The sequence below is a fragment of the Botryllus schlosseri genome, chromosome 9 (genome assembly GCF_051294905.1).
Source record: "Botryllus schlosseri isolate E-star chromosome 9, Bs_hap1, whole genome shotgun sequence".
Lineage (NCBI taxonomy): Eukaryota > Metazoa > Chordata > Ascidiacea > Stolidobranchia > Styelidae > Botryllus > Botryllus schlosseri.
Genome location: NC_137244.1, coordinates 25102625 through 25128976, shown reverse-complemented (window position 1 = coordinate 25128976; position 26352 = coordinate 25102625). Strand labels below are relative to the sequence as shown.

The window sequence follows — 26352 nt, the reverse complement described above, 5'->3', positions numbered from 1 at the left end:
TCCGTAACCGCCGACTTGTAGCACGGCACACTTCTAGGCTTTTGTAAGGCACCGCTTGTGCCAGGGGTCGCCAACTCAAAACGCGTCGCAGGCCACTTTTGAAATTTCGTAGAGGACGCGGGCCGCATGAATTCGATATCGAGATTAATTTGGCCACACAGTTGAACAACGACGCTATCTCGTCACCTAGTCAACCCTAATGAATTGATATCTTGGTAAATTAGGATTACCGGGCTTATGGATCGCCTTAAAATCTTAATTAGGGATTGCACCGTGTGTTGATTGATCAGAGAGAAGCGGACATGGCCGCGGCGTCTGTATGACAATATTATTCTCAAATCCACATTGTCTTCGCCATTATCGGCGAGAAATGGCTTTGAAGTGACATTGCTGTCGTCAAAATACATTCATTAAATACGATTTATTCCTTGTATGTGGATAAATGGGCGAATGATGTATCGATTCAGCAATCCGGCCCGCCAAGTACCTAACTTTCCTATATCCGGCCCGCCGACTGGAGAAGTTGCCCGCCCCTGCTATAGATATAGTTGTACGCTTAGATTTAAGAATTCGGATAGAGAAGCAGGTCTGCATAGTCCTTATCCATGGCGCGTTGGCTTATATAGCGCGGTGCTGGAGAGAGATTTGTGGAAATTCTTGACGTAGATATACAGTAAATACAGTCTCGATAAAAGTAATAAGAATGTGTTTCACGCGATGTAACAGTGTTGTACAATGTACGTACAGTACAGTAACGGCATTGATAAATTAGGGTTACCATACGTCCTCTTTTAAGAGGATTTGTCCTCTTTTCTGACTTTTTTGAAAGTGTCCTCGGAGGACGCCCAAATGTCCTCTTTTTTGAGAATTTTGGTTAAATATACGGCAAAATTCGACTTACATACAGTAAATCAGCACCGAAGTAACGCTCCGGCGGCTATTTCGGGAGCTGAGCCGGAAAGTGGACCTTTTTTTAGTCAACCAACTGATAATGTGAAAGAAAAACTGTATTTTGGGAGCTGAGCCAGCAAGTTAACCTTTTTTTAGTCAACCGACCACGAAGTGCATAAAATTTACCACTTTTTCAGGATTTTTTCCCGGTATTGCAAGTCTGAAACCTTTGAAAAAGTATCCTCTTTTCGGATTTCTAAAACATGGTAACCCTAGGATAAATCAATATACCCTATGCGGGATGGATGGCATCTATAGACCCTACTAAGTCTAACAGATGAATTTGAAGGCTTATCGTGACAGAATACCAGATAAAGAATTCATCACGTTAGGAATTGTGCTCCTATTCACATTTCCACTGTGAACAACAAAACGGACTTTGGAACAATGTTCCCTCTAATTTTTCACGAGTCTGCGCACACTCACCAACTCACTGCGCAGACCCTTGGAAAACATTGCGTTACGACTAAAAAAAAGGTCATCACTTCGGATTATTTGTGTGCAACTTAGATTTTCTGTGCGTAGAGACCGTATTAGCACTGCGAATTTGCGCACGTGCGCAGCTTAGAGGGAACATTGCTTTGGAATGCTATTCACTGACCGTGTTATTTTCAATCATGTAGATATCGACGAATGTTCATTGAATATCGATGGATGCTCACAAGGTTGCGTTAACACCATTGGTAGTTTTTACTGCACCTGTAATAGTGGTTACATACTGGGAAGTTACAGAAAGACCTGCAACGGTAAGTCGATATAACTTGAACACTGGAAACCACTGTATCAGATATCGCGGTTGAAACTGCGTTGACTGAGTCCAACTGTAGTCTCATACGCGAAGTCGCAAGACAGTAAGTGGGCATACAGTGTCAAGAAAAAGAACAGAGGATTTTCTCGCCTTGAAGGAGCTCAGGGATTGTATTGTTTCACGAAACCTTGACGAAATTATTAATTCTATAGATGTCGATGAGTGTGAAATGGATGGAGACAACTGTCAACATACGTGTATTAACACAAATGGCGGTTTCAGCTGTTCATGCAGATCCGGATATGAAGGCACGGCAACTTGCGCAAGTAAGAGTCAATATGATATATCGAGCGTTGAATCTGAATGAGCTCCGCTATGTAGGGTTACCATATTGACGCTCATAATACAGCCGTATTTGACTAACATGTTCATCCGATTTTTGCGAAAAATTGTGACGTGATGAGTGAATTCTGACGGCAAATTCGGAATCAGCATCGTCAAATTAGGTAAACTCAATTAAACGTTCTAAAACAACAACAAAAAAAGTTGAAAATGTCGACCAGTGTTATTTGATGACTTGAAATTGACTCGTGAATTTTGTTCCGAGTCACGAGTCAATCCACATTTCTGATAGGCCGAGTCAAGTCAAGTCAAGTAATTTTAGCAAAGTGACTCGAGTCAAGTCAAGTCATACGAAAAAGGTGACTCGAGTCAAGTCATGACTCGAGTCATCCCAACAGTGCGACTTGAAGCTGATTAAGTTTAACATCTTCGCGATCCCCAGAAAAGGACAAAGACCGCAAGCTTGAGAACTACAATCTTTGACAAACGGCTTTACCAACACTAGGAATATACTTTTTTCCTAAAATTGCGATTACAATTAGTCTTATTACAGTAAATGATAGCTTTTTTCACTTATTTTTAATTGTATTTTTTGTCATGACAGGGGTTCCAATACCGAGAATAATTTAAGTGACACATAATCGCGCGCAGCGCGAAATAAATTTTAAGTAGCATAAATATTCTACAGAACAATATATTGATTATGTGCTTTACGAACAATTTTTCAGCTTTTTTCAAGCCTTCAAAATTCTGGACATTTAGAAATATTTCAGCATTTCCTCCCGGACGCAGCTAAAATAATAAAATTCCGGACATGTCTGGGAAATTCCGGACGTATGGCAACTCTACGCTATGTCCTCTATCTTTCTAAGTCATCCAGGAATTTTGATTTTGAATTTTGATGTCATTTATGCCTGGCAGTCGAGAACGTTTGTACTTTCTATCCTAATGCTTGCAGCACATTATGTTAATGTTGTCGTTATATATGACTGATGATAGTGATCAATATATTTCACCCCCTGCAAATCCGACAAACTTTTTTCAGACGTTAATGAATGCCAGAGAAATTCGAGCTTGTGCGACCATATCTGCACTGACAAGCCGGGAAGTTACCTTTGCTCCTGTACAAGCGGTTACGAACTCGACACTGCTGACAAACGATCTTGTCGAGGTCGGGTAGCAATTAGCCTGCGTTCATCGTTACTGACATTCTGTGTGCAAATGTTGCTTATAATAGGCCTACAAAATATCACCATATCCTGGTCCATATACTTCCATTTACTATTTATGTTGTCAACTTCGCCTATACCGGTGCAGTTTTAGTAATTGTATTGCTTTAGATATCGACGAATGCAGCGCCGACTTGGATAACTGCGAGCACGCTTGCATAAATAACGATGGGAGTTTCTCATGCTCATGCAGAGTAGGATACCGACTCGCCAGCAACGAACACTCTTGCCGCGGTGGGATTGATATAGTAGACAGTCCTTGGTGGTACACATATTGTAAAAACGATTACAGAGCTACATATTTATACCTGTCTAGAAATTAGTGGAATTATGATAGTGCATAGTGATGGCCTGACCCTAATGCTGATGGTGCGTACATAATTATCAAATTGCCCTCCTCACGTTCTGTTAACTCAGGTTGATCTGTGCGATATATCGATAATAGCATAAATGGTGCTACAGTGCCCATCGGCGAACGATAAACAAAGTTATCAATGAGCTTAAATGTGTAACGTAAAGTGGATAGAAATGATCACTTCATTTCCAAAATCTGCACCAACCAAGACTCACCAAATAGTTCCTTTGTATATTGTTACGGTTATGTTATGTAAAATACTGTGCATTGTGCAGAAGAGTACCATGGGTACAGGCAGTATGATGATTTGCTCTGGTCCTTTGTTAGGAAGAATTGATCATTGGTGCCCTGAGCTGGAGAAGGAATGCATCGACATACATTGCAATTTCAAATATTTCAGATGTACATGAGTGCAATGAGGGTACGGACAACTGCAATCAAACGTGTCATAACAATGTCGGCAGTTTCACATGCTCCTGCAACACTGGCTACTATCTCTCCACCGATCGAAGTTCATGTGTCGGTAGGTTGTCTGCGTTAGATTGAAATTATGCAGTGCGGATTGAACATGTCAAATGCCATGTTGCGATACTAACATCACCTTTTACCCTTACTCATACATAGCACATTGAAGTATTGACACTGACGTTGTATGACACCGATCGAGGCTGTTTGCATCTTCAATTTAGAATGTAGCCTACCATGTTAGGAGTATGTAGGGTTGCAATTAAAACGAATGGTTGTTTAAAATACTAGTGTTTGAAGCAAAGGCCTTAAAAAAATTGTGTTTTTTTTAAGTCGGAAAATTATGCCATAACTGTGTAAATACTTTCCAAAAACATATTGTATGAGCCTGCGGCCAATTACCACCCGATATAGCCGACTACTACGATATGGGATGGCTGGAACCCTCTAAATCAGTGGTTCTTAACCTTTTTTCTTCCAGCGCCCCCTTTCAAAAATTATCGTGCTCCAGCGCCCCCCCAACTTCATATTGTAAGGAATGTAATAAAGACAATGAGTAAGAGGGAGGGCGATAACAGCACTTCGTTAACACCCCTAAAAACGATTGCCTTGCGCACCCATAGCGTGATAAACCGAACTTCTGAGGGCTTCGCCACCACGAACCCCATATCGTGATTTTGATGGTCAGCAAAGTTTGTGTGGCCTGGTCGCCCTAGGTACCAAAATTTTCCATAATGCATGAATGAATAGGTGGTAATTATATATATAAGTCGCTATAAACTTTTTATCCTCCCAGCCCACGTAATCAGATTTACCAGTAGCACTGAGTGAGATGTTGTATAGGAAAATAAAGGGCACGTAATTCATAATTAAACATATTCGGGCGTGCCCGCAGGTACAATTATTCGTTACCAGGGTCGTCCGCTATTTGCCGATAGCCAATTAGGTATCTACATTGGGTGTCCATTTACTGAGGCAGCTATTCTCGCCTATTCGCGCGAAGTGCGAAAATTTTCACTAATTAATGATTGAATTGGTCAATATCATAGGGAATTGCATGTAAATTGAGATCAATTTTTATCCTCTCTCTGCTCACGTAAACACATTTACCGGTAGAGCTGAGTGAGGTGGAATGTTCCCTCTAAGCTGCGCACGTGCGCAGTGTTGACACGGTCTCTGCACACAGAAAATCTACGTTGCGCACAACAAATCCGGAGTTATTACCTTTTTTTAGTCGTTACGCACTGTTGTCCAAGGGTCAGCGCAGTGAGTTGTTGAGTGTGCGCAGACTCATCCAAACTTAAAGCGAACATTGTGAGGTTTCTTGGAAACTGTAGGCCCCGTTACTAATAATTAAACATATTCGGGCGGGCGAACCCGTTGGTATGACTTCGTTGCATGATGTTATTTCGTGACCCCCTGTCTGCAATATCAAAAAATATAGAATCGCTCAACGGGGATATCGCCAACAGGAATATCCCTGTCGCCCAATCGTACTAAACTAAAAGACGCACACGATTTCAAATTGGTATTTCTTCACTGACATGTAATTTTTCCCTGCTAGATGGAATTCGTCTTCTGGGGTTCAGATTGCCAAGACAGGAACATTCGGTGTCAGTCATTTAGGCGCCCATGGACAATTAAACCTATATGTTTTTTGAAGGCTATATGTAACGAAGTTTTCGGTGTTAATTTTCTCTGAATACTCATTAAGGATACGTCCTATCACCACATCATCTACTGCGAAGCCATTTTTCTCCAGCGCCCCCCATACCGCCCCCCTGAGCCCTGCGCCCCCCATATCGCCCCCTGAGCGTTTCCGCCCCCCTTCAAGATCGCCAGCGCCCCCTGGGGGGCGCTGGGGGCAAGGTTAAGAACCACTGCTCTAAATAGTCAGTACAACAGCTATAGTGCGTAGATATTTCGTGAAAGGAGCTATATTTACCGTATATTTTCAATTGTCAATGTCAATCCACAATGACGTCACAATTGAATATTGGTGACATCATGGCTTTAAAAAAACATGTTTTAAACGAGGGCCTCGTTTAAAACATGTTTGTTTAGAATTGATTTTGGTTTCAAATGCAACCTCAGGAGTATGTAGATCAAATTAGGGCAAGTTACTAGGGCAAGTTTTTGTTGCAGTTAAATCCGTGGAAAGTTGCATTTATTTTTGACAAAAGTTGCAGTAAAAAGTTGCATTTATCTTTTCACAAAAGTTGCACTAAAAGACAACATTTTGCTCTGTTGACTAAAAAAAAAAGGTCAACTTTTCGGCTCAGCTCCCGAAATACCTGTAAGAGCGTTATTTCTGCGCTGATTTACGGTATTTCAGTCGAATTTGGCCGTGTATTTCACCAAAGTCAAAAATACTTTCATGAAAAATCGAAAAAGTTGCGAAATGTTGCAAAAAGTCGCATGAAAAAAATGGACAAAAGTTGCAAAAAGTTGCACTATAAGATTCCTTCAAACAGCTTAAAACAGCATTCTGCATATCTTACGAGTATTTAGAAAGCTGCCGGAAGCTGTAAAAAAAGTTGCAAAAGTTGCAAAAACTTGCCCTAGTTATTACCATCCGCAGTTTTTCACAAGTCAAGATTGTATTTTAGGATATCAGTAGATCAGCAGTTAGCACGTGATATCGATATCGTATATGTGCGATTGCATATGTGTATATATGTGCATTTTATAAGCACAAACGAGTTTAAACCTAAAGTTGACCGTAATCAACCTGGTGAGTTTGCTCAAGCCAGGGAGATCTAGAAATATAGTTTAACGCGAGATGAGCGAGACCGTTTGGCGTGTCACTGCAGGCCTCGCGGTGAAACAAACGCTGTGCATTTGTTCAATGATTTATATTGTCTCTTGACACCTTGTTTCAAATTATACTGCAAAGCTCATTGGTGCATAGCTGCATACGGTTCATCGAAAGTATATACATTATACATACTATGCTCAATATTGCTCGACGCATAGATGCTGACGAATGCGCTGCTGAAGGCAACAACCTCTGTCACCAACTCTGTCTCAATGCTGTTGGCTCTTATTCGTGTGACTGTAACGTTGGGTACGTCCTAGCTGCTGACGGCAAGACTTGCAACGGTGATATTTTGATATTATGATAAGGCACACCACTATCTCACTAAATATTTCTTACTAAAGACGTGGACGAATGTGCGGGAGAACATGGGTGTGAGCATAAATGTCACAACAACGTCGGATCCTTCGACTGCAGCTGCGAGGACGGTTATTCTAAAGACGGATACAGATGTCACGGTAACTACTTCATTGGGGTTTTATATTTCCAATTCATATTGGACAAATATCTATCTCTCATTAAATATATTTCATCTCTATGCTATTAACGGAAATGGAATGCGTTTCTGGATAATTAGTACACAATCTATTTTCAATTAGGGTTGCATTTAAAACAAAAATCAATTTAGAAACAAGACTGTTTTTTTAAAGTCATGACGTCACGAATATTCAATTGTGACGCAATAGTGGATTGTCATTGACAATTGAAAATGCAGGGTAAATATATCTCTCGTGAAGAAATAGGCTTCTAACCCCTGTCATATACGGACCAAAAATATCTTTAACCTGGACTACATCGTCATGCAAATAGAATATTTCTGGCAATTTCAGATTTTATTTTTGGCAATTTTGATATCACCGCGAATTCATATTTATAGACTCAAATTTACCATATAAACGCATTCTCAAAATTTTATTTTTGGCAGTTTTGGCATTTGGTTCCTGAAATGCCAAAAATTATACGGCCTGCTGACTACCAAGTCATCATCATCTGATCCGCGTAAGCGGTGTCGTAGAAAAGCTAGAAGTGGGCTGTCCTACAAGACCGCAGATACGGAATCATATTAAAAAGAATATAGGCCTGGTTTAAATTGAACATTGCAGTCGACACACAATGAATACTAGAACAACAACAACAAGCAAGTCATCAATGCTAACATTTCATCAAAAGTTATATCATCCGTAATATGCTATTATCGGAAATGGAATGGTTTTCGGAATGATCTGTGCACAATTTATTTTCCATCCATATTACTGCATGCTAATCGCATGCCAGAAGGATTGCGCCATGTACAATTGTATATCTTCACTCTTAGAAAAAAAGAGTATGTATTGACACTCCCAATGTGGTACACGAAACCAAAACCTACTTCATACTTCAGAAATCCCGATCCAGGGTTGTCGATCAAATATTTCAACGAACTTGTTAGCGACTAAACAGTATTTCCTTACATGTGTGTTTCAAGCAAGGTTTGAGTCCTCCACCATTATTAATTGCCGTTTCTCTGTATACATTCAATTGCTTTCTTCATTTCATTTCATTCATTCGTTCGTTCGTTCGTTCGTTCGTTCGTTCGTTCGTTCGTTCGTTCGTTCGTTCGTTCGTTCGTTCGTTTATTCATTCATTCATTCATTCATTAAACCTGGCTCCAACCCTTTTTGGTTTCGGATCCGAATTACAAACTTCCAAACTCATCTTCTATTATTCGGTACGTTTGCTCATCTACTGTACACTGACAGAAATTTACCAACGAGAATTTTGTCGTGGGTAAAGAACCACCGATATCAAATCATTACAAATCTGCATATAGCCTACTAGGGTCACATTACGTCCTCATTTTTCAGGTTTTTGAAAATGTCCTCCGAGGACGCCTAAATGTCCTTTTTTTTCGCGATTCGTCCTCCTTTACAGCTTTTACAGCTAAGATAATGGATAGACTCGAGTGAAAATGGGCATAAATGACGCTAAACAGGAAATTCGTAGTTCGAGCGAAAGCGACGACCTTTTTTTAGTCAACCCACCAATTTTTTCAGCAAAAATAGCGAAATTGGCTGAATTCAGTTTTGATCAATTAACTGTTCTGAATTGGTGAAAGTGTCTTACTTTCCCGACTCCAAAATATGGTAACCCTAGCATATACCTTGCCCAAAAATATGGTATCTTTTAAGACACGACGCACTTGTCGTAATTGAATTTATTAGTACGATCTCATCAAAATTTGCATGCAATTTTAGTTTTGCCTCTGCTTTCAGACATCAATGAATGCACAACAGACAATGGTGGATGCGCCCAGATCTGCACGAACTCGCCGGGATCGTCACGATGCAGTTGCAATGAAGGGTATACCACTAACGGAGCAAACTGTAGCGGTCCGTAACAAAAAAACGACCCAATCTCACAATATATATAGATATTTGTGACAAAAGTAATCAATATTCTCAGATATCAACGAATGCAATGGCGAACACGGCTGTGAGCATAACTGCGTTAATTCGGAGGGGTCTTACTATTGCTCATGCAATACTGGTTACACACTCGATGCATTCAGATGTCACGGTAAGATTTATCGAATTCAACGCAACAACCCTGCATATTCAAATTTCAAACATAGTATGACTGAATGAATAAAAATAGGAGCGAGCAGATTTAATATTTTAAAATTCAAATCTTGTTACAGGTTCTAGGTGTCTCTATGTCCAGATCCCAGACTCAAATCCTCAATTTAATTTAATTCTAATATAGCTCAAATCAAAGCCTGTATTTGGAAAGTCCAAAATGGTTTCCGTGATGAATACGAAATATAGGTAAATCCATGCTCAGTATTGCTCACGAATGGCACAAACACTTCATGCCATTCCGGTTAGTCTATTATATGAACCAGAACCACATCACCCAGACTCCATGAGAGTTCGGGAAAATGTTCCTTTCTTTTAAATTACGTTAGGGTCTCCATTTTGTTATTACAAAATGCCCAAAGACAGCCTTGAGATTTTCGCAGTACCTATGTATTGCTTCAGACATTGACGAATGCGCAACTGACAACGGTAGATGTAAGCAAAGCTGCACCAACAACCCAGGGTCATTTGAATGCAGCTGCAAGGAAGGTTACGATGTCGACGGTTTTACCTGTATCGGTAAGAACTAAAGACGTGAAAGCAAGATAATCCAGTTGTGACGCAATTCAGGTCTCCCTATACGTGCTTTCTTAAAGAAGACGATTGATCCAGTGGATCATATCACCTACGAAATTTGTCTTGCGATCGAAGTTTCGGACTGATTAATACTTGTGTCAAAATTGACGAGTTGTGAAAGTTTGGTCAGGCGAGATATAAAAATTTACTGAAATCACAGATGTCGATGAATGCGCCTTGGACACTGACGGATGTGATCAGACTTGTACAAACAACGATGGCTCGTGTACTTGCTCTTGCTATTCTGGCTACATCTCACAGGAAAAGCGATGCTTCGGTAAGGCCCAGTATACAATGCTCAAATATGTAGCTATATGTATTTGGAAATCGTGTAGGCCTATTGCTCATTCCAACATTTTAAGAGGTATGAAAATTCGTAATATTAGCATATTATTTTTAATGTAATTAAGGAACATATTGCTGTAAATATTGCAACGCGCCAATTTCGATATTGTCTCAATACATGGGAGGAAAACTAAACTTAGTCGATTTAGCAAACAGTTTCTGCAATTTAAAGCTCAGTGTTTCACTTGGCAATTCAACCAACAATCATTTGTGCATCTGCCTAATTGTTTACAAAATATATGTGTGTTGTAATAATGAAACCATTAGATAGTAATAAATTTGTGCGCGTTGCAGATAGCGATGAATGCGCTTTGGGAATTCACGACTGCGACCAGATTTGCGTGAACGAAGTTGGCCGCTTCTCCTGCCTTTGCGAGACCGGGTACGCCTTGAATGAAGACGGGACTACATGCAGACGTGAGACGAATATAATTAATCACCATATAGTCAAGACTTCGAGTATAAGGGTGCTTGAAATCTAACAGCTCTATGCCCGGAAGGATGCATGAATGGAGGTGAATGTACCGCGCCTGAGATCTGCACCTGCACTCCAGACTTTACTGGAGATTTGTGCGACATACGTAAGTGTCAAGGATTAGCAATTATTTGTACGGTACAATGTCGCTAGTCAATAAATTAGAGATGCAATTTCATGTTGCAACAAGCACAGGAAAGCACACACATTTTCTTCTCCATTTTCTCCATACACAGCCGTTTGCTTTCCACCATGTGCCCACGGACAATGTACTCAAGGAGAACTCTCCAATACGTGCGACTGCGATGAAGGCTGGAAAGGCGATGGGTGAGAGCCTGATTACACAATTCTTTTCTTTATTCGCAGTAACACTGGTAAATACACACCCAGTCGCGGAGCGACCTGCCTCCCAAGTAATGTGTAGAAAATGAAGTTAACCGATTAAAATTCAGAAATATATTCAAATTGTTACTCCTATGCAATATATGTCACATGCCACCTCATTTTGTCCCTTGCTCTTTTATATTAACTTCTTTTACTTATCATTTAGTGTGCATGCCTCGTATTTACTGATCTCCAAGGATACTCCAAGTCGCTTCGACACCTTCCTATCTTTTCATTTTATCGCAGTCTTGTTGTGTCTTGAAATGATTAAATTTTTTTAATAAACTGAACTGAACTGAATATGAAGAGGTTATATTAACGAATTGGGATAGATGAATAATTGGCAATGCTCTAGCAAGAGGTAGACAAGATTGTAATACGAGATAAAGCTATGCACTCGAACACTTGCTGCTACACTATATATTTATAAATCACCCAAGCTCAACAATACATTATCTAATATCTTTTGGTCAGTGAGAATAGCTTTCAAGTTAAATAGTTTTTATAACATTTATCACGTGATAGCCGTGCGGGCCTGCCTGATTTCTGCATCGACAGCGTATGTAATTTCCATTCAGCAGAATTTATTATCCATCACGAATTTGCAATGGCGTAAAAATGTTCTTGTAACCACACGCGACTCCTTGATGTGGTGGATTGTGAGTACTGCTGAATTTCGTGCAAGTCTGCAACCATAGAGATTTAAGTCCAATAACTTGTTCAGCTGCATGATCTTCTCGACTTGGCCTGTACTCTACATTTGCGCGAGTCTGCTGAATGACATCAATGTCATTCAACTTCGAAATAGTAATTAACGCAGGATCCGCGCCAATGTATGACATCAGAATGCAATGTACGTTTTCCAACAGATGCGATGGGGATATTGACGAGTGCGTCATATATGACCCGTGTGACCAAAACTGTCAGAACACTGACGGTTCATTCGTGTGTTCTTGCGACCAGGGATTTCTTCTTGCCGACGACGAAAAAAGTTGCTTCGGTGAATATTCATGTGCTACCCTATAATAATACTTGGTGTGATTTGATATTTTACTATATTTGCATGAAGATCAATGGTTCACTATCGTAGCGGGAATAAAGAACACCTTCGGATTGTAACTGTGTTTTATGTAGAAAACGTCACTTTCGTCTATGGTTGGAAAATCTTATCATCCTGAGACGAATATCTGCGACCTTTAATTTGTAATTTACACAAACGCACTCTCGTACACAGATGTCAACGAATGCGACGGCGGTGAACATTCTTGTGACCACAGCTGTCACAACGAAGAAGGCTCATACTCGTGCACATGTGCGAACGGCTATGTAATTGGGAATGATTCCACAAGTTGTTTAGGTAAGCTATAGCTCAGAGTTTTAGAATATTATTACTGTTTGTTTCCACTGTTGAATTATGCATCCGAACGAATCTCTGACCGTACAGACCACAATGAATGTGAGGGCGGAAAGCATGGCTGTGACTACGACTGCATCAACATTGTGGGCTCTTTCATATGCTACTGCGCCGACCATTACTATTTGGGTGAAGACGGCAAGACATGTTATGGTAGGTTACGCGCCGGTAATAACTACAATTGCACACTCGAAGGCTAACCCCCCTATTGTAAAACTGCCGCTTTGTAAGCGCCCGATTTATGATTGCTATTGCCACATATGATTGATAAACACACGTATGCTATGCTATGTGCAGCTCACGCACATTAATTCGCGTGACAAAAACACTCACAAATTTACAATCACTAATTTAAGTATCAAACCATAGTGTTCTATATGGTGTCGACACAGGCAAATCTCGCGGCTCAGTGAAATTGTATCACGTCACAATTTCCATTTGGCTACAGGCAAATTGACGGTCATTTTTGACCGGCTTGCCGAGCATTAAATTTGGTAAAACGGGTATCAATCGAAAGCTGACTCTGCACTGATTACGAAAATGTAAATTTTATTCCGCTCGCGGCCCTGGAACCCCCACAATCAGCCTCAAATTTTTCATTGTTATGGAGATTGGCATTGTGACGCAACAATGCTGTCTGGCGAAACGAGAGAGTAGCTCACGAGAAAAAGAGCGGACAGCATTGTTGCGTCACAATGCCAATCTCGATAACAATGAAAAATTCGAGGCAGATTTTGGGGGTTCCAGGGCCGCGAGCGGAATAAAATTCATATTTTCGTCATCAGTGCCGAGTCAGCTTTCGATTGATACCCGTTTTACCAAATTTAATGCTCGGCAAGCCGGTCAAAAATATCCGTCAAATTGCCTGTAGCTAAATGGAAATTGTGACGTGATACAATTTCACTGAGCCGTGAGATTTGCTTGTGTCGACACCATATAGGACACTATGATCAAACCCAACCGTCGATTCGCGGCACGTGTGTGAGTTTCTGATCCATTTCGTTAATTTAAATCGCATGTTGTCGGCCGCCGACACACGCTAATTCAATTATGTTTAGAAGACCGCATAATTTTCATTCTATACTGCCGCAGGTTGGTCCTGCCTTATCCAGTCTAGCCATTTATTTATTTTCACTCTAATAAGCCACCACTGTGGGATCACCTCAAAGTGGCGACTGCTTGCCTGGTGAGGCCTCGCGACCTTTCGTCGTCATCCTGGTCCTCGTGGATTTCCACTGTTGTGTGAACTAAAGTAAATCTATCTATATCTCTATTTCAATTACGCTGTGGTATTTCAGAAATTGTTGACGAATGGACACTTAGCCGTCAAAACTGTTCATGCTACTTTGATCCATCGCGTTCCGACTGTGCGTGTTGCATTCCTGGCGGTTGCCAATGCGGTCCCGTCAACCCTAACAGATGTGTCCAGTGCGGATATGGCGACTCTTGCACGGCATCTATCGACGGTGAGCTCTCTAACGTGTACGCGATCGATATTCTATTTCACGACACGAAACTTACAGAGGTCGCTTCGCCCTGCTTGTTCAACAATTCTAAACTTAAAAGCCTCGAAATGAATAAGGCCGCAGCTTGCGACGGGCGTGGTCGCTACTTTCCGAGACAGTGCAAAGACGAGGAGTGTTGGTGCGTCGACAGATGGGGGCTCAAGATTCCTGATTCTGACGGAGCTGAAGAGGGAACGTGTGGTGTGTATTAGAGGAATGTCATTCGCGACCAGACGAGAACAATTACACAATTCTAGTTGATTAGTTAGACTAAGTAGTGCTGAATGCCGGTTTCTAATTAAATTCGTGAAATATTTTAAGCTCTCATTTTCATCTAATCTAATTTCTTATTTTCCTGAAAATGCCAAACGAGCCAAGCTTGGTGTACAGACATTTGCCATTCTCATGCTTATAGAAATGACGAACTCTGAGTCGACGTTAACTGAACTTTATTTTTGTTGTATTCCTTTGCAATTGGGAATTTGATTCAATTTCCAAATTTTCGCGAATTCCGTAATTCTAATTATATTCTAATTTGATTTCTAAATTATCTAGTTGTTGAACTCTGTTCGCGACAGACATGGTAGTTGCACAACTTCAATTGATGAATTTGTAAAATGACGATAATCCTCATACATAACGTTATTGATACAGGTCTCTACAATCTCGTTTTTGAAACATACATGATGGAATACGATGATTGATACAATATTATTGTACTTAACAGTAACTGTAGTTCCACATGCGCCGCATGCGATCAGACCATAGTGTCCTACAATCGTGTGGATATAAGCGTATCTCACGGCTCACTGCGATTGGGTTACGTCATCTTCTCCATTTGACCAGACACAATTTCGTCACTATTTAGACTGGCTTGCCGAGTGCAAAAGAGATTAAAACGGGTATCAATCGAAAGCTGCTGCAAAGGCAATTTCGGCACAATAGAAACAGTCTTCACAGCAATTTCGCACACGAACTTTCTTGCTGTATTGTCTCATCTCGAGCAGTTCAATAATTCCAAGCGTTGCAGACCATACGCACATCATGAACGGATGGACCCTCCCAGGAAATTGCGTTTGCGACCACGATCCTACCAAGACCGACTGTGCTTGCTGCCGTCAAGATGGTTGCCAGTGCACTACCCGGGGAGGCCAAAGCATGTGTGTGCAATGTGGACTCACATATGTGTGTGGTAAGTTGCCTAACCTTCTTTCTACGTATTATAGTCTGGATATTCCTGAAGGCGCGCTGAGGACCAGTGCTATTTGATTCGTGTATCCGTATGAATTTACGGTGGTGAACGAAATTGTCCATGGCTGATTTGGTATACCCATGGAGAAAGACATGATTCCAAGCATATATTCGTGGCAGCATGTAGGTAATGATTTCGGAAAGGTGATCAAATTCGGTGAACTCGTATCGAATATATCATAGTGGTTTGAGCGCATGTTTCTGCTGTTATATGGATTGGGTCATCAGTAGAGGCTTGAGTCAAAATTATGTAAATTAAAATATGCTTGATAGTTGATACTTTGGTAACTTCCTCTCGTTACATTCTCGTGAAAATTTTAAATAACTTACTCAATTTTACATCTCGAATCGTGATCAGAAGCTTTGCGGTATTTGTGCTGCGATACCACAGAATTCCAAACACTTGCCTATATATATATGTATACTTTGGTAAATCACAGTTTCGCAAAATCTGGACAGATATCTGGGATTTTGTGTAGGTAGAGGAGACTAGAATATCTGGAGATGTGTTCGGAGGTGGCAATTCCCGAAAATTCTTGTATCGAGGCCGCGGTTTCACGGAAGTAGTACAAAGAGGTCACAGTTTTCTGATATTTGTGCATATAGACCACGCAGTTGCTAGAATCTGCACAGAAAGGTTACAGCTTCCGAAACGCTGCAGACGTAACTGTTAAAATACATGCAACGTACCGGGGTTATTGGCTACCGACAATGCAACCAAACCGCAGGTTCGGCACTAGCACCTTTTGTACACTTTTAGCGAAAAGACTGTCTATTCACACCCAAAAGGGGATACAAGAAAACAGAACCTAACTCGAAATTATACAGCGGTATGTAGCGAAGACAACATTTAATCCAAGTAATACTCGGCAAATTAGACCAAGCACAAATGGATTACGACGGCCCGTGTGGGCAGAGGATTTATAACATACATTAGTATCATGAATTAACAAGAACTGTCTCTTACTCAAAGCCTTCAAAATTAAAATAAACTAGCGAAAATGATGTAAACTCAGGTGATACCACGAGAATGGGAGTTCTGTAATTCACCGCCATGCAGTGATAAGCAAACCGACGTCACCATTTCCAGATATTAATAAATAAAATCGGAATTTGCAGAGAACCTCGGATCATACTACAACAAGTACGATTTCCTGGTCCAACCAATGGATTATAGGAAGCTCGCCATGCACAAAGAAGAGTAGAGCACAAGACCACCACTTGGAGAGTAGACATAGTACAGTAGTTGAATATATGCGCTTTGATATATGTGGTATTGTCCGATGTTTGTTTGTCTTGTTTATGATAAATATAGTAAATACTGTCCACTGTCTACCCATTACCCATTTTGTGAATTCTGAATGTATCTTCGTCCAAGTCAATGTTATGTGTGCAATATATACCAGGTCATCTTTTCCGCAGTACGTTCATTGGTTTATCGCATTCGTCGTCGATATATTATTTGTCTTCGTTCTATTTGTCAACGTAGTTGATATCTACTATATCCAACCAATTCATTTGCAAGGAAATATTTGTTATAGTGTTATAATATATATAACGCGTGTTGAAGTTGATGCTGTGAATGAATGCGTCTTCAAAGAGCGCGATTTTTAATTTAGATGTGCCTCGAGCACTCAAGAAATATAAGTTATGTTATAAAGCTAGAAATTAGCGAAGAATCGACATCGGCAAGTCATTTTGTGCGGAATGACACATTCAGAAAATTAGGCGTTACAGTATAATCATGCACTCATACTAGTGCGGGGCATGCTGGACCGGAACCGGATTAGATATCCGGCAGGATTTTTTCAATTTTGGCCGGACCGGATCGGAGCCGGATCAGTACTTTTTTGATATGGCCAGAATCTTTATGGATATTGGATGAGCATGACTTTTGTAACTAAATAACTACCAACCAACCAACCATACGCAAGTAACCGCCAAGCCAGTGCGAAAATAAACGAGTCGTACTTATAAATTCACGGAACCACCGTAACGTGTAGGGTCGGATCTCCGGCCGGACTTTTTCATTTTTGGCCGGAGCCGAATCAGTACTTTTTCCTGATACGGCCGGAGTCGGACCAGAGAATCGAAAACCGGATCGGAGTCGGACCAGAGAATTTGTCGATCTGCTCCGCGCTAACTCAGACATAGAAGCTACAGGAAACATCCCAAAGACCAAACCTTTCCAATCATTCATATTCATTCTGCACAACTATTTATGGCTCCTTACTTGTTAGCGAAGTGTTGCAAAGCAAATGTAAAAATAATTATATCTATAGGGTATAGAATCTAAATGTGATCATATCAGACCGCCTTTGATAAGTTGCACACCCGATTAAAATGAGTAAGATTAGTATAGCTTGATTCCATTAGCTTTTAATGATGTGTTCGTAAAGGCTGGCACATTCGCTATTTATTGTTGAAACAAATTATCAATTCAACGCTGTTAGCATGACGACGCGAATTGAAGGGCTATAGATAATTCAATTTCTTACTATTACTTGTATATATATATATATTGGAGCATCGGTGTGGGATGTCATAGACAAGCAACTATCAGGGGAGCAGATGTCGTGTTTGCCAAGGGGTCAGGCGCCAGAAAATAATCGAGTTTGACGGTGGGCAATCTTGCGGTGGTCAATTCTTACCAAGGTTTTACAAGGCCCGTTTTTCTAGCCCAGATTCGTTTGGCGGTGCTCCTCGCTGTGGCGCATGTTTACCTAAACTTGAAATGATTTGGTATGTACTTGCAACGGACTTATCGGAGCCGAATAGTCCGGTCTGGGACATGGATTATGATCCCCAGTTTGTAGTAAAAGTATGGGCTGTTGCTAAGAGGCATCAATAAGAAGGGAAAATATATAGTGGTCAATATATTCATTAGGACTTCGACTTCCTATGTCTAGTTGTGGTTTTGCGAAAGTGCGGGAGGGACTTGTGTTTAAACCTGGCGCCTCCAGTGCTTGCATCCTGAAAGGGCGAACGCGAATATAAACTTCATGGTATGTATTTCAGTACGCTTTCTATAGTTCCTCTGGAATCGTGTAGAAATCAAACATGACGAAAGCTCTGATTTTCGCTTTCGTTGCTCTAACTCTCACCATTCATGTGCAACATTCGGAAGGCTGGTGAGAATACATTTATCATTTTTTCCTAATTTTATACATATTCTACTCATTTTAAATACTTCTCCTGTGGTCGTCATTGATAAATGGGACATTTCTAATTCCGCTGCGATGTAAAGCTATATACATCGTTATTTACCTAAATTTAAACATCGTGCACACGCGGTAATTCCTCAAAACAGACACTGTATGTATAAGTTACATAGTTCTCATTTAGAATTATTATTTATATGTATCATATTTATCGTTCTATTTTATTTTCATATCGATCGCTGAAGTAAGGTGGCCAAGTAAGATGCATTCGTTTAATTGTCGTAATTAGTTATTTACCAAATGCAGTGCGATTTTAGCACCATTGGCGTCTGACTGCTTTCATTTAAGTTCTGTACTTTCAAAAGCCTGTTTTCATTTTGTATTTCTATTAACGATCAATAATGAAAAAAAAACTTTTTCTTTCCATGTTCGTCATTAAAGAACCGTGGTAAGGTGAGATACTAGCTTTGCTAATGTTTTGCGTTATTATGCTCAGATTTGTTGACGAATACCCATGTATACAATCACTGAACGATCTCCAAATCCTTGCCGTATTTCTGGTTATTGGTTAAGGATATTCCTGATGCATTCAAGATTCCTTATATGACGATTGAATATTAACCGTATATTAACTCATTTTCTTTTCTTTTTTACATTTTCATTATCATCTCTAAAGAGTCGTGAAAAAGTAAGTTGAAATATTTAATATTATACAGCTTTCTTTTATACTATATGAACGCGGTGGATGTAGAATATGTATACAACACAAGAGTACTTTCCCGATAATGTGCCGTAATCCAATGCTACCAATTACGATAACATCAATGTCACTTTAGAATTTTACCCAATAATATATCATGTAGCATGTATTATCCAGCACATTTCTATGAAAAGTTGAGGTTAAGAAATACTTAAGAAATCACCCCTCAAGACAGTAAATACCGAACAGCTAGTGCACCCACCATACTAGGAGTTATTTTATCAACGTCATATGAAGTTTCGCTATTTTCCCCACCGCGAGAGCCTTAAAACTTATAGGTTGGTCTCAACTAAGCGTCGAAAACGCGTCGCTCAAGCTATAGGTTACGGATGTTCGGATGTAGAAACTATATTTCTTTGAGTTCATGATCGACCAGCGGCACTGTCACATCGTGCTATGAAATAGTTGTGGTGGAGAAAAACAAACTATTTTTGATGACGTGTTACTGGGATTATTTTACTTGTGGCCACAAAACTGATACATTTTTGAACTGTCGAAGGGAAAAAATATTTAGCTTTAATGAGTCCAGGGACCATTGAGTTTGGAATACTTAGTGTACTATATATGTATTTCGATATGTAGGCTATGTATATCCCTTTCTCTTATGCCCGGTACTCGAAAATTTGCCTCGTTTCTATAATTAATTCATTGATTGCGATTATTGTGCAATGTTCACTGACGTTATACGTGGGTCCACTGTCTATAAAACACATTTTTGATAGAGTTTAACCATTTTATTTTCTATTCACAGGGTTTCGCCGTGAGTATTGATACGATAGCTACATATCATAATTTGACATAAGCACGACTTATGGCCGTATCATGCCGCCGTTTTTCACAATTTGGTTATTATTCCGTTTTTAAGGATATATGTGTTTATTGCTTGTATGTATTTTAATCGGAGCAAAAGGGAGATGGTCTCATTGAGAAGTGTTTAAGAGTAACTCTGAAAAATCTATAAGTTCCAAATATCATAATAGTCGTCAAGTATTATCGATTTCCATTTATAAAGAACTTCCTGGAACCGCGTAATTACCGGTTCATTTCATATCAACAGTCATATCATGAGAACGGAAAACGTAATTTGATATTATTCCTTAGACCTGCAATGTCCAATCTTCATATGCATGCATAATTAGGTATATGCTTTGAGCTAAATTTGCTTGTTACAACATATCCATTTTATTTTTACATGGAATCTTATTCATTCACCGGGATCGTCATGAAATGGTAAGTTTCAATTCTCTCGTCTCGACGATGTATCCGTAACTTTATGCGCGCAGAAAGAATGATTATTACTAGTAGTAGTAGTAGTAGTATTGTAAAAGTGTAGTGGCGTTAATCACTCATAAAGGTCTGGTGCGCTTCCGTTTGTAATTACCATCTGTCACAGAATACTTTGGAAAGTAATTGAACGTGGTCCATACGGATATTAATTAAGGGAATCTAGCACGAATATAAATGCATGTATATTTTACAGATAAAAGTCTCGTTACGTAAGTTTGCAATTTACTATATTTGTGAAGCAATATAATTATTTTGCACATTGGGCACGGCTACCACAGCTGCAACCAGTATAAATCGCATCGCATCGTTCCAGTCTACAATTTAAAACATGTTTTTTATAGTTGTTTTTTAAGCCGTGACGTCACGAATATTCAATTGTGACGCCATAGTGGATTGACATTGACAATTGAAAATATAGGGCAAATATAGCTACTTTGTCGAAAAATCTACGTACCATAGCTGTTGAACCGACTATTTTGAGGGTTTCAACCATCCCATATCGTATACGTCGGAAAGTACGTACACAATTATGGCATAATTTTACAACTTCAAATTTTTTTTTCAAAAAGGCCTTGGTTTAAAACATGTTTTAAACAAAGTGTTTTAAACAACCATTTGTTCTAAATGCAACCCTAAGATGGACTATATATGACGCCTTGTAAATCTGGCATATAGTAATTATGCTGAATCTCGAATATTTGTAGCTGCAAGAAACATTGTGGGAACGGGAGGTGCAGCGTTTTGGGTTTGGTGGGACGCTGTAAATGTCACTCAGGATGGAGGGGCGAGTGGTGCAAAACAGGTAAATAAATATCATAATACTTGATTCAATCATTCGATTTAGGCTACTATTCAAGCCATTCACTCGTCGATGTGTGCAGTGTTGGTGCAGTTATTATACCAATGAGTTTTTTTTCGGTTAATTAATGTCTTCACACGGGATTTAGATGTCAACGAATGCGCATCAAGCAATGGAGGTTGCAGCCAAATTTGCGATAACAAACCTGGATCCAGAAGCTGTAGATGCCATTCTGGATACTCACTGAGCGGTGTGTCTTGTAACGGTAAGATTGCGATTAAAAAGACATTGACATGAAAACTTGCGCTGCCGCATTTGAAATTCTTGTTGTCCCGAAAAAGCCAGTGTTTGATACAAAGTCTTCCACTCATTTACATGCAATTTCGCAATAGCTACATCTACCTACAATGATTCAAGCAATGGTATATTATTGTTACACAAAGGTATTGTTTGCTATATCATCAACCCATCTAATCCACATCCCACATCTGAATATGCATACAAATCATTTGATTTTGAAGATGTTTCAAACCTGTATTTCAAATCCCAATTTTTAATTTTTGCTCATTCCAAAATCAAGATGCAAAATTGAAGTCCAAATTTTGATATTATTCGTTTCACAAATTTCCCATGGTCATACCAAAGTTCGCCCCGCATATACAAATATGAATCCGAATCTTAAACTTGAAGATGTTTCACACAGACACGTATAATGACGGCGCAAGGACAGTGCACGCAAAATAACGACGGTGACTATGTGAAGAATACGGACTGGCACTACGTGTATATGCAAACTAAACAGGACAATATTCCACCATATCGCATTATCCAATGTCCATATACTCATCTTCATTGGATCCTAATATTATAGACTTGTAACATGAAGTGTAAGGAAACAAAATGAAGATATCGTATACTCTCAATACATTGCAGACATTAACGAATGCGCTTCGAGAAACGGTGGCTGTGATCATAAATGCACAAACAAAATCGGAAGTTTCAAATGTTCATGTAACAGTGGCTTCATCGGAACTAGCAAGTGCCGAGGTAAGTTTACGAACAAAGGAATTAAATATTTGCTTCATTTGACAACAAAAGTGAACATCCAGACATAATTTAAAGCACGGGCACTTATATAGTATATGTAACTGATGCATGACAGACATCAACGAATGCACGGCGAGGACAGACGGATGCGAAGGTGCGTGCACAAACACGGCTGGAAGTTTCGTCTGCTCATGTCCAACAGGAAAAAGCCTCGACCGTAACGCAAAATCTTGCAACGGTAATTATTGCGAACCTTTCTTAAGATCTCCAATCACTTACATCGATATAGGGATAAAACGGCACTCAATCACCACCTATAGATAGCAGTGTTGGGATGACTCGAGTCACCTTTTTCGTATGACTTGACTTGACCCGAGTCACATTGTTAAAATGACTTGACTTGACTCGGCGTATCAGAAATGCGGATTGACTCGTGACTCGAAGCAAAATTCACGAGTCAATTTCAAGTCATCGAGCAATCGATGTCGATGAAAATCACTGTATCTTGCAATCGGATTGTTCGCGAAATGCTGGTGTAACCCGTGAGAGCGACCAATCATTCAATGATCGTGCGTTTTACTGAGCATCTATTGTTCTCTCACAAATAAATTGACCGCTTACGAAGTGATCGAAGCTCACAGCTTACGCTGTCGTAAACGAGTATAGTACAGTATTTTAAGAGAAAAATGTCTATTACTGTCCTCTGTACCTGAAGCAAACCTCTTTATTTAAATTAAATTCGAAGATCGTATATAGTCCTCGACCATTGGCGCAGGCTCGAATTGTATCATATCCATTTGTAAATGATGTATTGTGTTTATCAATTCGTTTCTCTATTCTCTATTTTGGCTGGTAACTATAAACTGAGGCTATGCCATTATAAGTGCGAAGTTTAGCATTTCTACGTATATGTAAGCGATACAGCACCGTCTTACGTGTATATTCGTATATTCATATTCGTTCATCGGTTCAAAATCAATGACCAGTTAATCTGTATTTCAGACAGCTAGCAAAATGCAATGGCGTAGGCATTGGAAAAGACAACTTGACTTGAAATGTGACTTGACTCGTGACTTGACTTGACTCGAGTCACCTTCGAAAATCGATTGACTTGACTTGACTCGAGTCAAAATGTGTAATGACTCGAATTGACTCGTGACTTGATCCCAACACTGATAGATAGTAGTCATATCAGGAACGGATTGGTTTATGAATTCGCACGTGCTGGGTGCATCCGTAAGGAACCTTTTAATTAATAACTTTCAATATCAAGCACAATTGAATATTGCGGCGTATCGTGACAGAATTCCAGACATAGATTTCAACATATTCATATTTCCAAATATATTCCACTCGAATCTTATCGAGTATAGACTGACTCGAATGTCTGTAAAAGCGGCTAATCAAATCGAAATATAGAAAGAATTTTGTCGTTGGGGCGTAATCGTTGCAAATAAACAGACTGACGAATACGTTACAATGACTATTGCTTTCCACCAGACATTGACGAATGCTCCTTGGATATCGACGGATGCTCGCAAGGTTGCGTCAACACCGATGGTAGTTTTTACTGCACCTGTAATAGTGGTTACGTACTGGGAAGTAATGGAAAAACCTGCAACGGTAAGCCTTTAACAAGAACTTCTGTATCAGGTATCGAGGTTGAATAGTTGTTGCCACATTTAACTACACTGATTGAACTCAACTATAGTCTCATATACTTGAAAGAACTGATTGGCATATGGTGTTATTCGAAACTCTCGCAAATATAATGAATCGAGGATTCCATCGTTGGTTTTGCTTGGAGGGTTAGAGCAGCTCAGTGATTGCAAAGCTTTACGAAACGTTAATGAATTTATGAAATCTATAGATGTCGATGAATGCGCTACGAACAAAGACAACTGTCAACACCTGTGTACCAACACCAATGGAGGCTTTAGCTGTTCGTGCTACTCCGGATATGAAGGCGCGGCAACTTGCACAAGTAAGAACGATTGTATGTCGACAGGGTATATCGAGGGTTTAATCTCAATGGTTTGGTATCATTTATTCATTTTTAACTCACAACTAGGGCTGGGCAATTGGGCATAACGATTCGAGTCGAGTAGCAAAATACGATTTTTTCGAGTACTGAAATTATACGCTCCTCGCAACTGAAAGTTAGTTGACTAACGAGAATTACAGTTTTGATACTATTTTCTACTGAGGAAGCCTTGATTGACCATGTCGCAACATACGAGACACAGTACCAAGCTACGAACGTTACTGGAAATGACGCATTTTCGAAGTCATGATCATCCCGCAATATGTCAAGAAGTGCAATGAAATCGGCATGGTCGAGAAAATACAAAATTATATTTAATGTGAAGGATAACAGGCATTATGTTCTTTGTGGTAGCCTAAAAGGTACATATTTGAACTTTAATGTAATACTTTCTGTTGTGAAGTCATAATGAGTGATACTCGAATATGCGACTCGACTCAAAACGTAATATATGATTCAGAATCGAATCGCTCAAGGTATTCGATTTTGCCCAGCCCCACTCACAACAAATGTTAGAAACTTTCCGTGAATGTTACTACAACGATCTTATGCCGTCAAGTAATCATTATAGTTTAAAAGTTCACATCTTCTCGCCCTGCAAAACCGAAAACCTTTTTTCAGACGTAAATGAATGCCAGAGAGATTCGAGCGTGTGCGACCATACCTGCACTGACAAACCGGGAACTTACCTTTGCTCCTGCAGAAGCGGTTACCAACTCGACACTGCTGACAAACGAACCTGCCGAGGTTGGGCAGAAATAGTTCGCTTTTATCATATCGAGCACAGAAATAGATACTAGTAGCCGATTTCTCATATTAGCATTAATGAATGGACCTGAGGAAGTATATTTTTAGTACTGTAAATTGCATATTTTGTTTTCCTATTTTGCACTAGCAAAGCATTTGCAACTATTTCAGTAAGGTATCGTGTGGGAATGTTGCTTATAATCAAAATTACCACTATTTCCCACTCCATTGCTTGCATTTACTATGTATTTCGTCAATTGCGCCAATGCCGGTGCGGTTTTAAAGTGAAATTGTGTTACTTTAGATATCGACGAGTGCAGCGCCGACTTGGATAACTGCGAGCACACCTGCACAAATAACGACGGGACTTTCTCATGCTCATGCAGAGTAGGATACCGACTCGCGGGCAACAAACACTCTTGCAACGGTGAGATTGATACAGGAGAACATCTACTGGATTTGTATATACGACGTCATGTATAGAGCTACACAGTACACATATATGTCTATATGTCTGATTTGTTGTAAATAAGATTGATGATAGCGTATGGCCTGACCCTATCGCTCGGGCTGATGGCGATTTCCACACTAATCGCTAATACACTGGGATTTTAATGAATAACATCCATCACCTACGTTACGCTGATCAAGGCAAGGTCGGAGAAGCAGCAGGTCATCGATTAGGGAACTGATCGTTACTTTTTAAATCCTTGGCCCGATCTTTGACTGCGTGTTAATCCAATTACATCTCAATAGACTCAGATTTAGACGAAATCAATGCATCGATCAAGTTTTAGTGTAAAGGTGTGTCGTGGCGCGTAACGAATAACCGCTTTCGAACGCGTAGATGCGACGTGTCGAGGTGGAATTCCCATTCATATCTACTTAAAGTCGGTGTTCTTGTACTTATCATTGAACCCCCGAGCATGAAAGGGTGTGGGTGTGACCTCAAGAATGAAATTGAAAGAGATTAAATCCAGCTTCAACTTAATTAAAGCCTATTTCAATAACCTGTAAAGTGGCAATACTTGGAT

At 39.9% G+C, this 26352-nt stretch overlaps 1 protein-coding gene across 1 annotated transcript in view; it reads left to right on the top strand.

Moving 5' to 3' along the window:
- LOC145446622 (uncharacterized) overlaps positions 1–26352 on the top strand; it is a 49972-nt gene that overhangs the window by 15514 nt on the left and 8106 nt on the right. Inside the window, exons 6-35 of the mRNA XM_080324969.1 lie at positions 1575–1697; positions 1912–2025; positions 3087–3212; positions 3382–3504; positions 4026–4148; positions 7067–7192; positions 7253–7366; positions 9161–9277; positions 9351–9464; positions 9926–10042; positions 10260–10376; positions 10739–10861; positions 10930–11025; positions 11156–11246; positions 12173–12303; positions 12538–12660; positions 12748–12870; positions 14016–14183; positions 14241–14423; positions 15253–15414; positions 20146–20154; positions 20875–20890; positions 21386–21483; positions 21629–21745; positions 22414–22527; positions 22643–22765; positions 24028–24150; positions 24398–24511; positions 25193–25318; positions 25623–25745. Coding sequence (XP_080181095.1) covers positions 1929–2025; positions 3087–3212; positions 3382–3504; positions 4026–4148; positions 7067–7192; positions 7253–7366; positions 9161–9277; positions 9351–9464; positions 9926–10042; positions 10260–10376; positions 10739–10861; positions 10930–11025; positions 11156–11246; positions 12173–12303; positions 12538–12660; positions 12748–12870; positions 14016–14183; positions 14241–14423; positions 15253–15414; positions 20146–20154; positions 20875–20890; positions 21386–21483; positions 21629–21745; positions 22414–22527; positions 22643–22765; positions 24028–24150; positions 24398–24511; positions 25193–25318; positions 25623–25745 — 3337 coding nt within the window. The 5' untranslated portion in view covers positions 1575–1697; positions 1912–1928. The remainder of the gene's footprint in view (positions 1–1574; positions 1698–1911; positions 2026–3086; positions 3213–3381; positions 3505–4025; positions 4149–7066; positions 7193–7252; positions 7367–9160; positions 9278–9350; positions 9465–9925; positions 10043–10259; positions 10377–10738; positions 10862–10929; positions 11026–11155; positions 11247–12172; positions 12304–12537; positions 12661–12747; positions 12871–14015; positions 14184–14240; positions 14424–15252; positions 15415–20145; positions 20155–20874; positions 20891–21385; positions 21484–21628; positions 21746–22413; positions 22528–22642; positions 22766–24027; positions 24151–24397; positions 24512–25192; positions 25319–25622; positions 25746–26352) is intronic.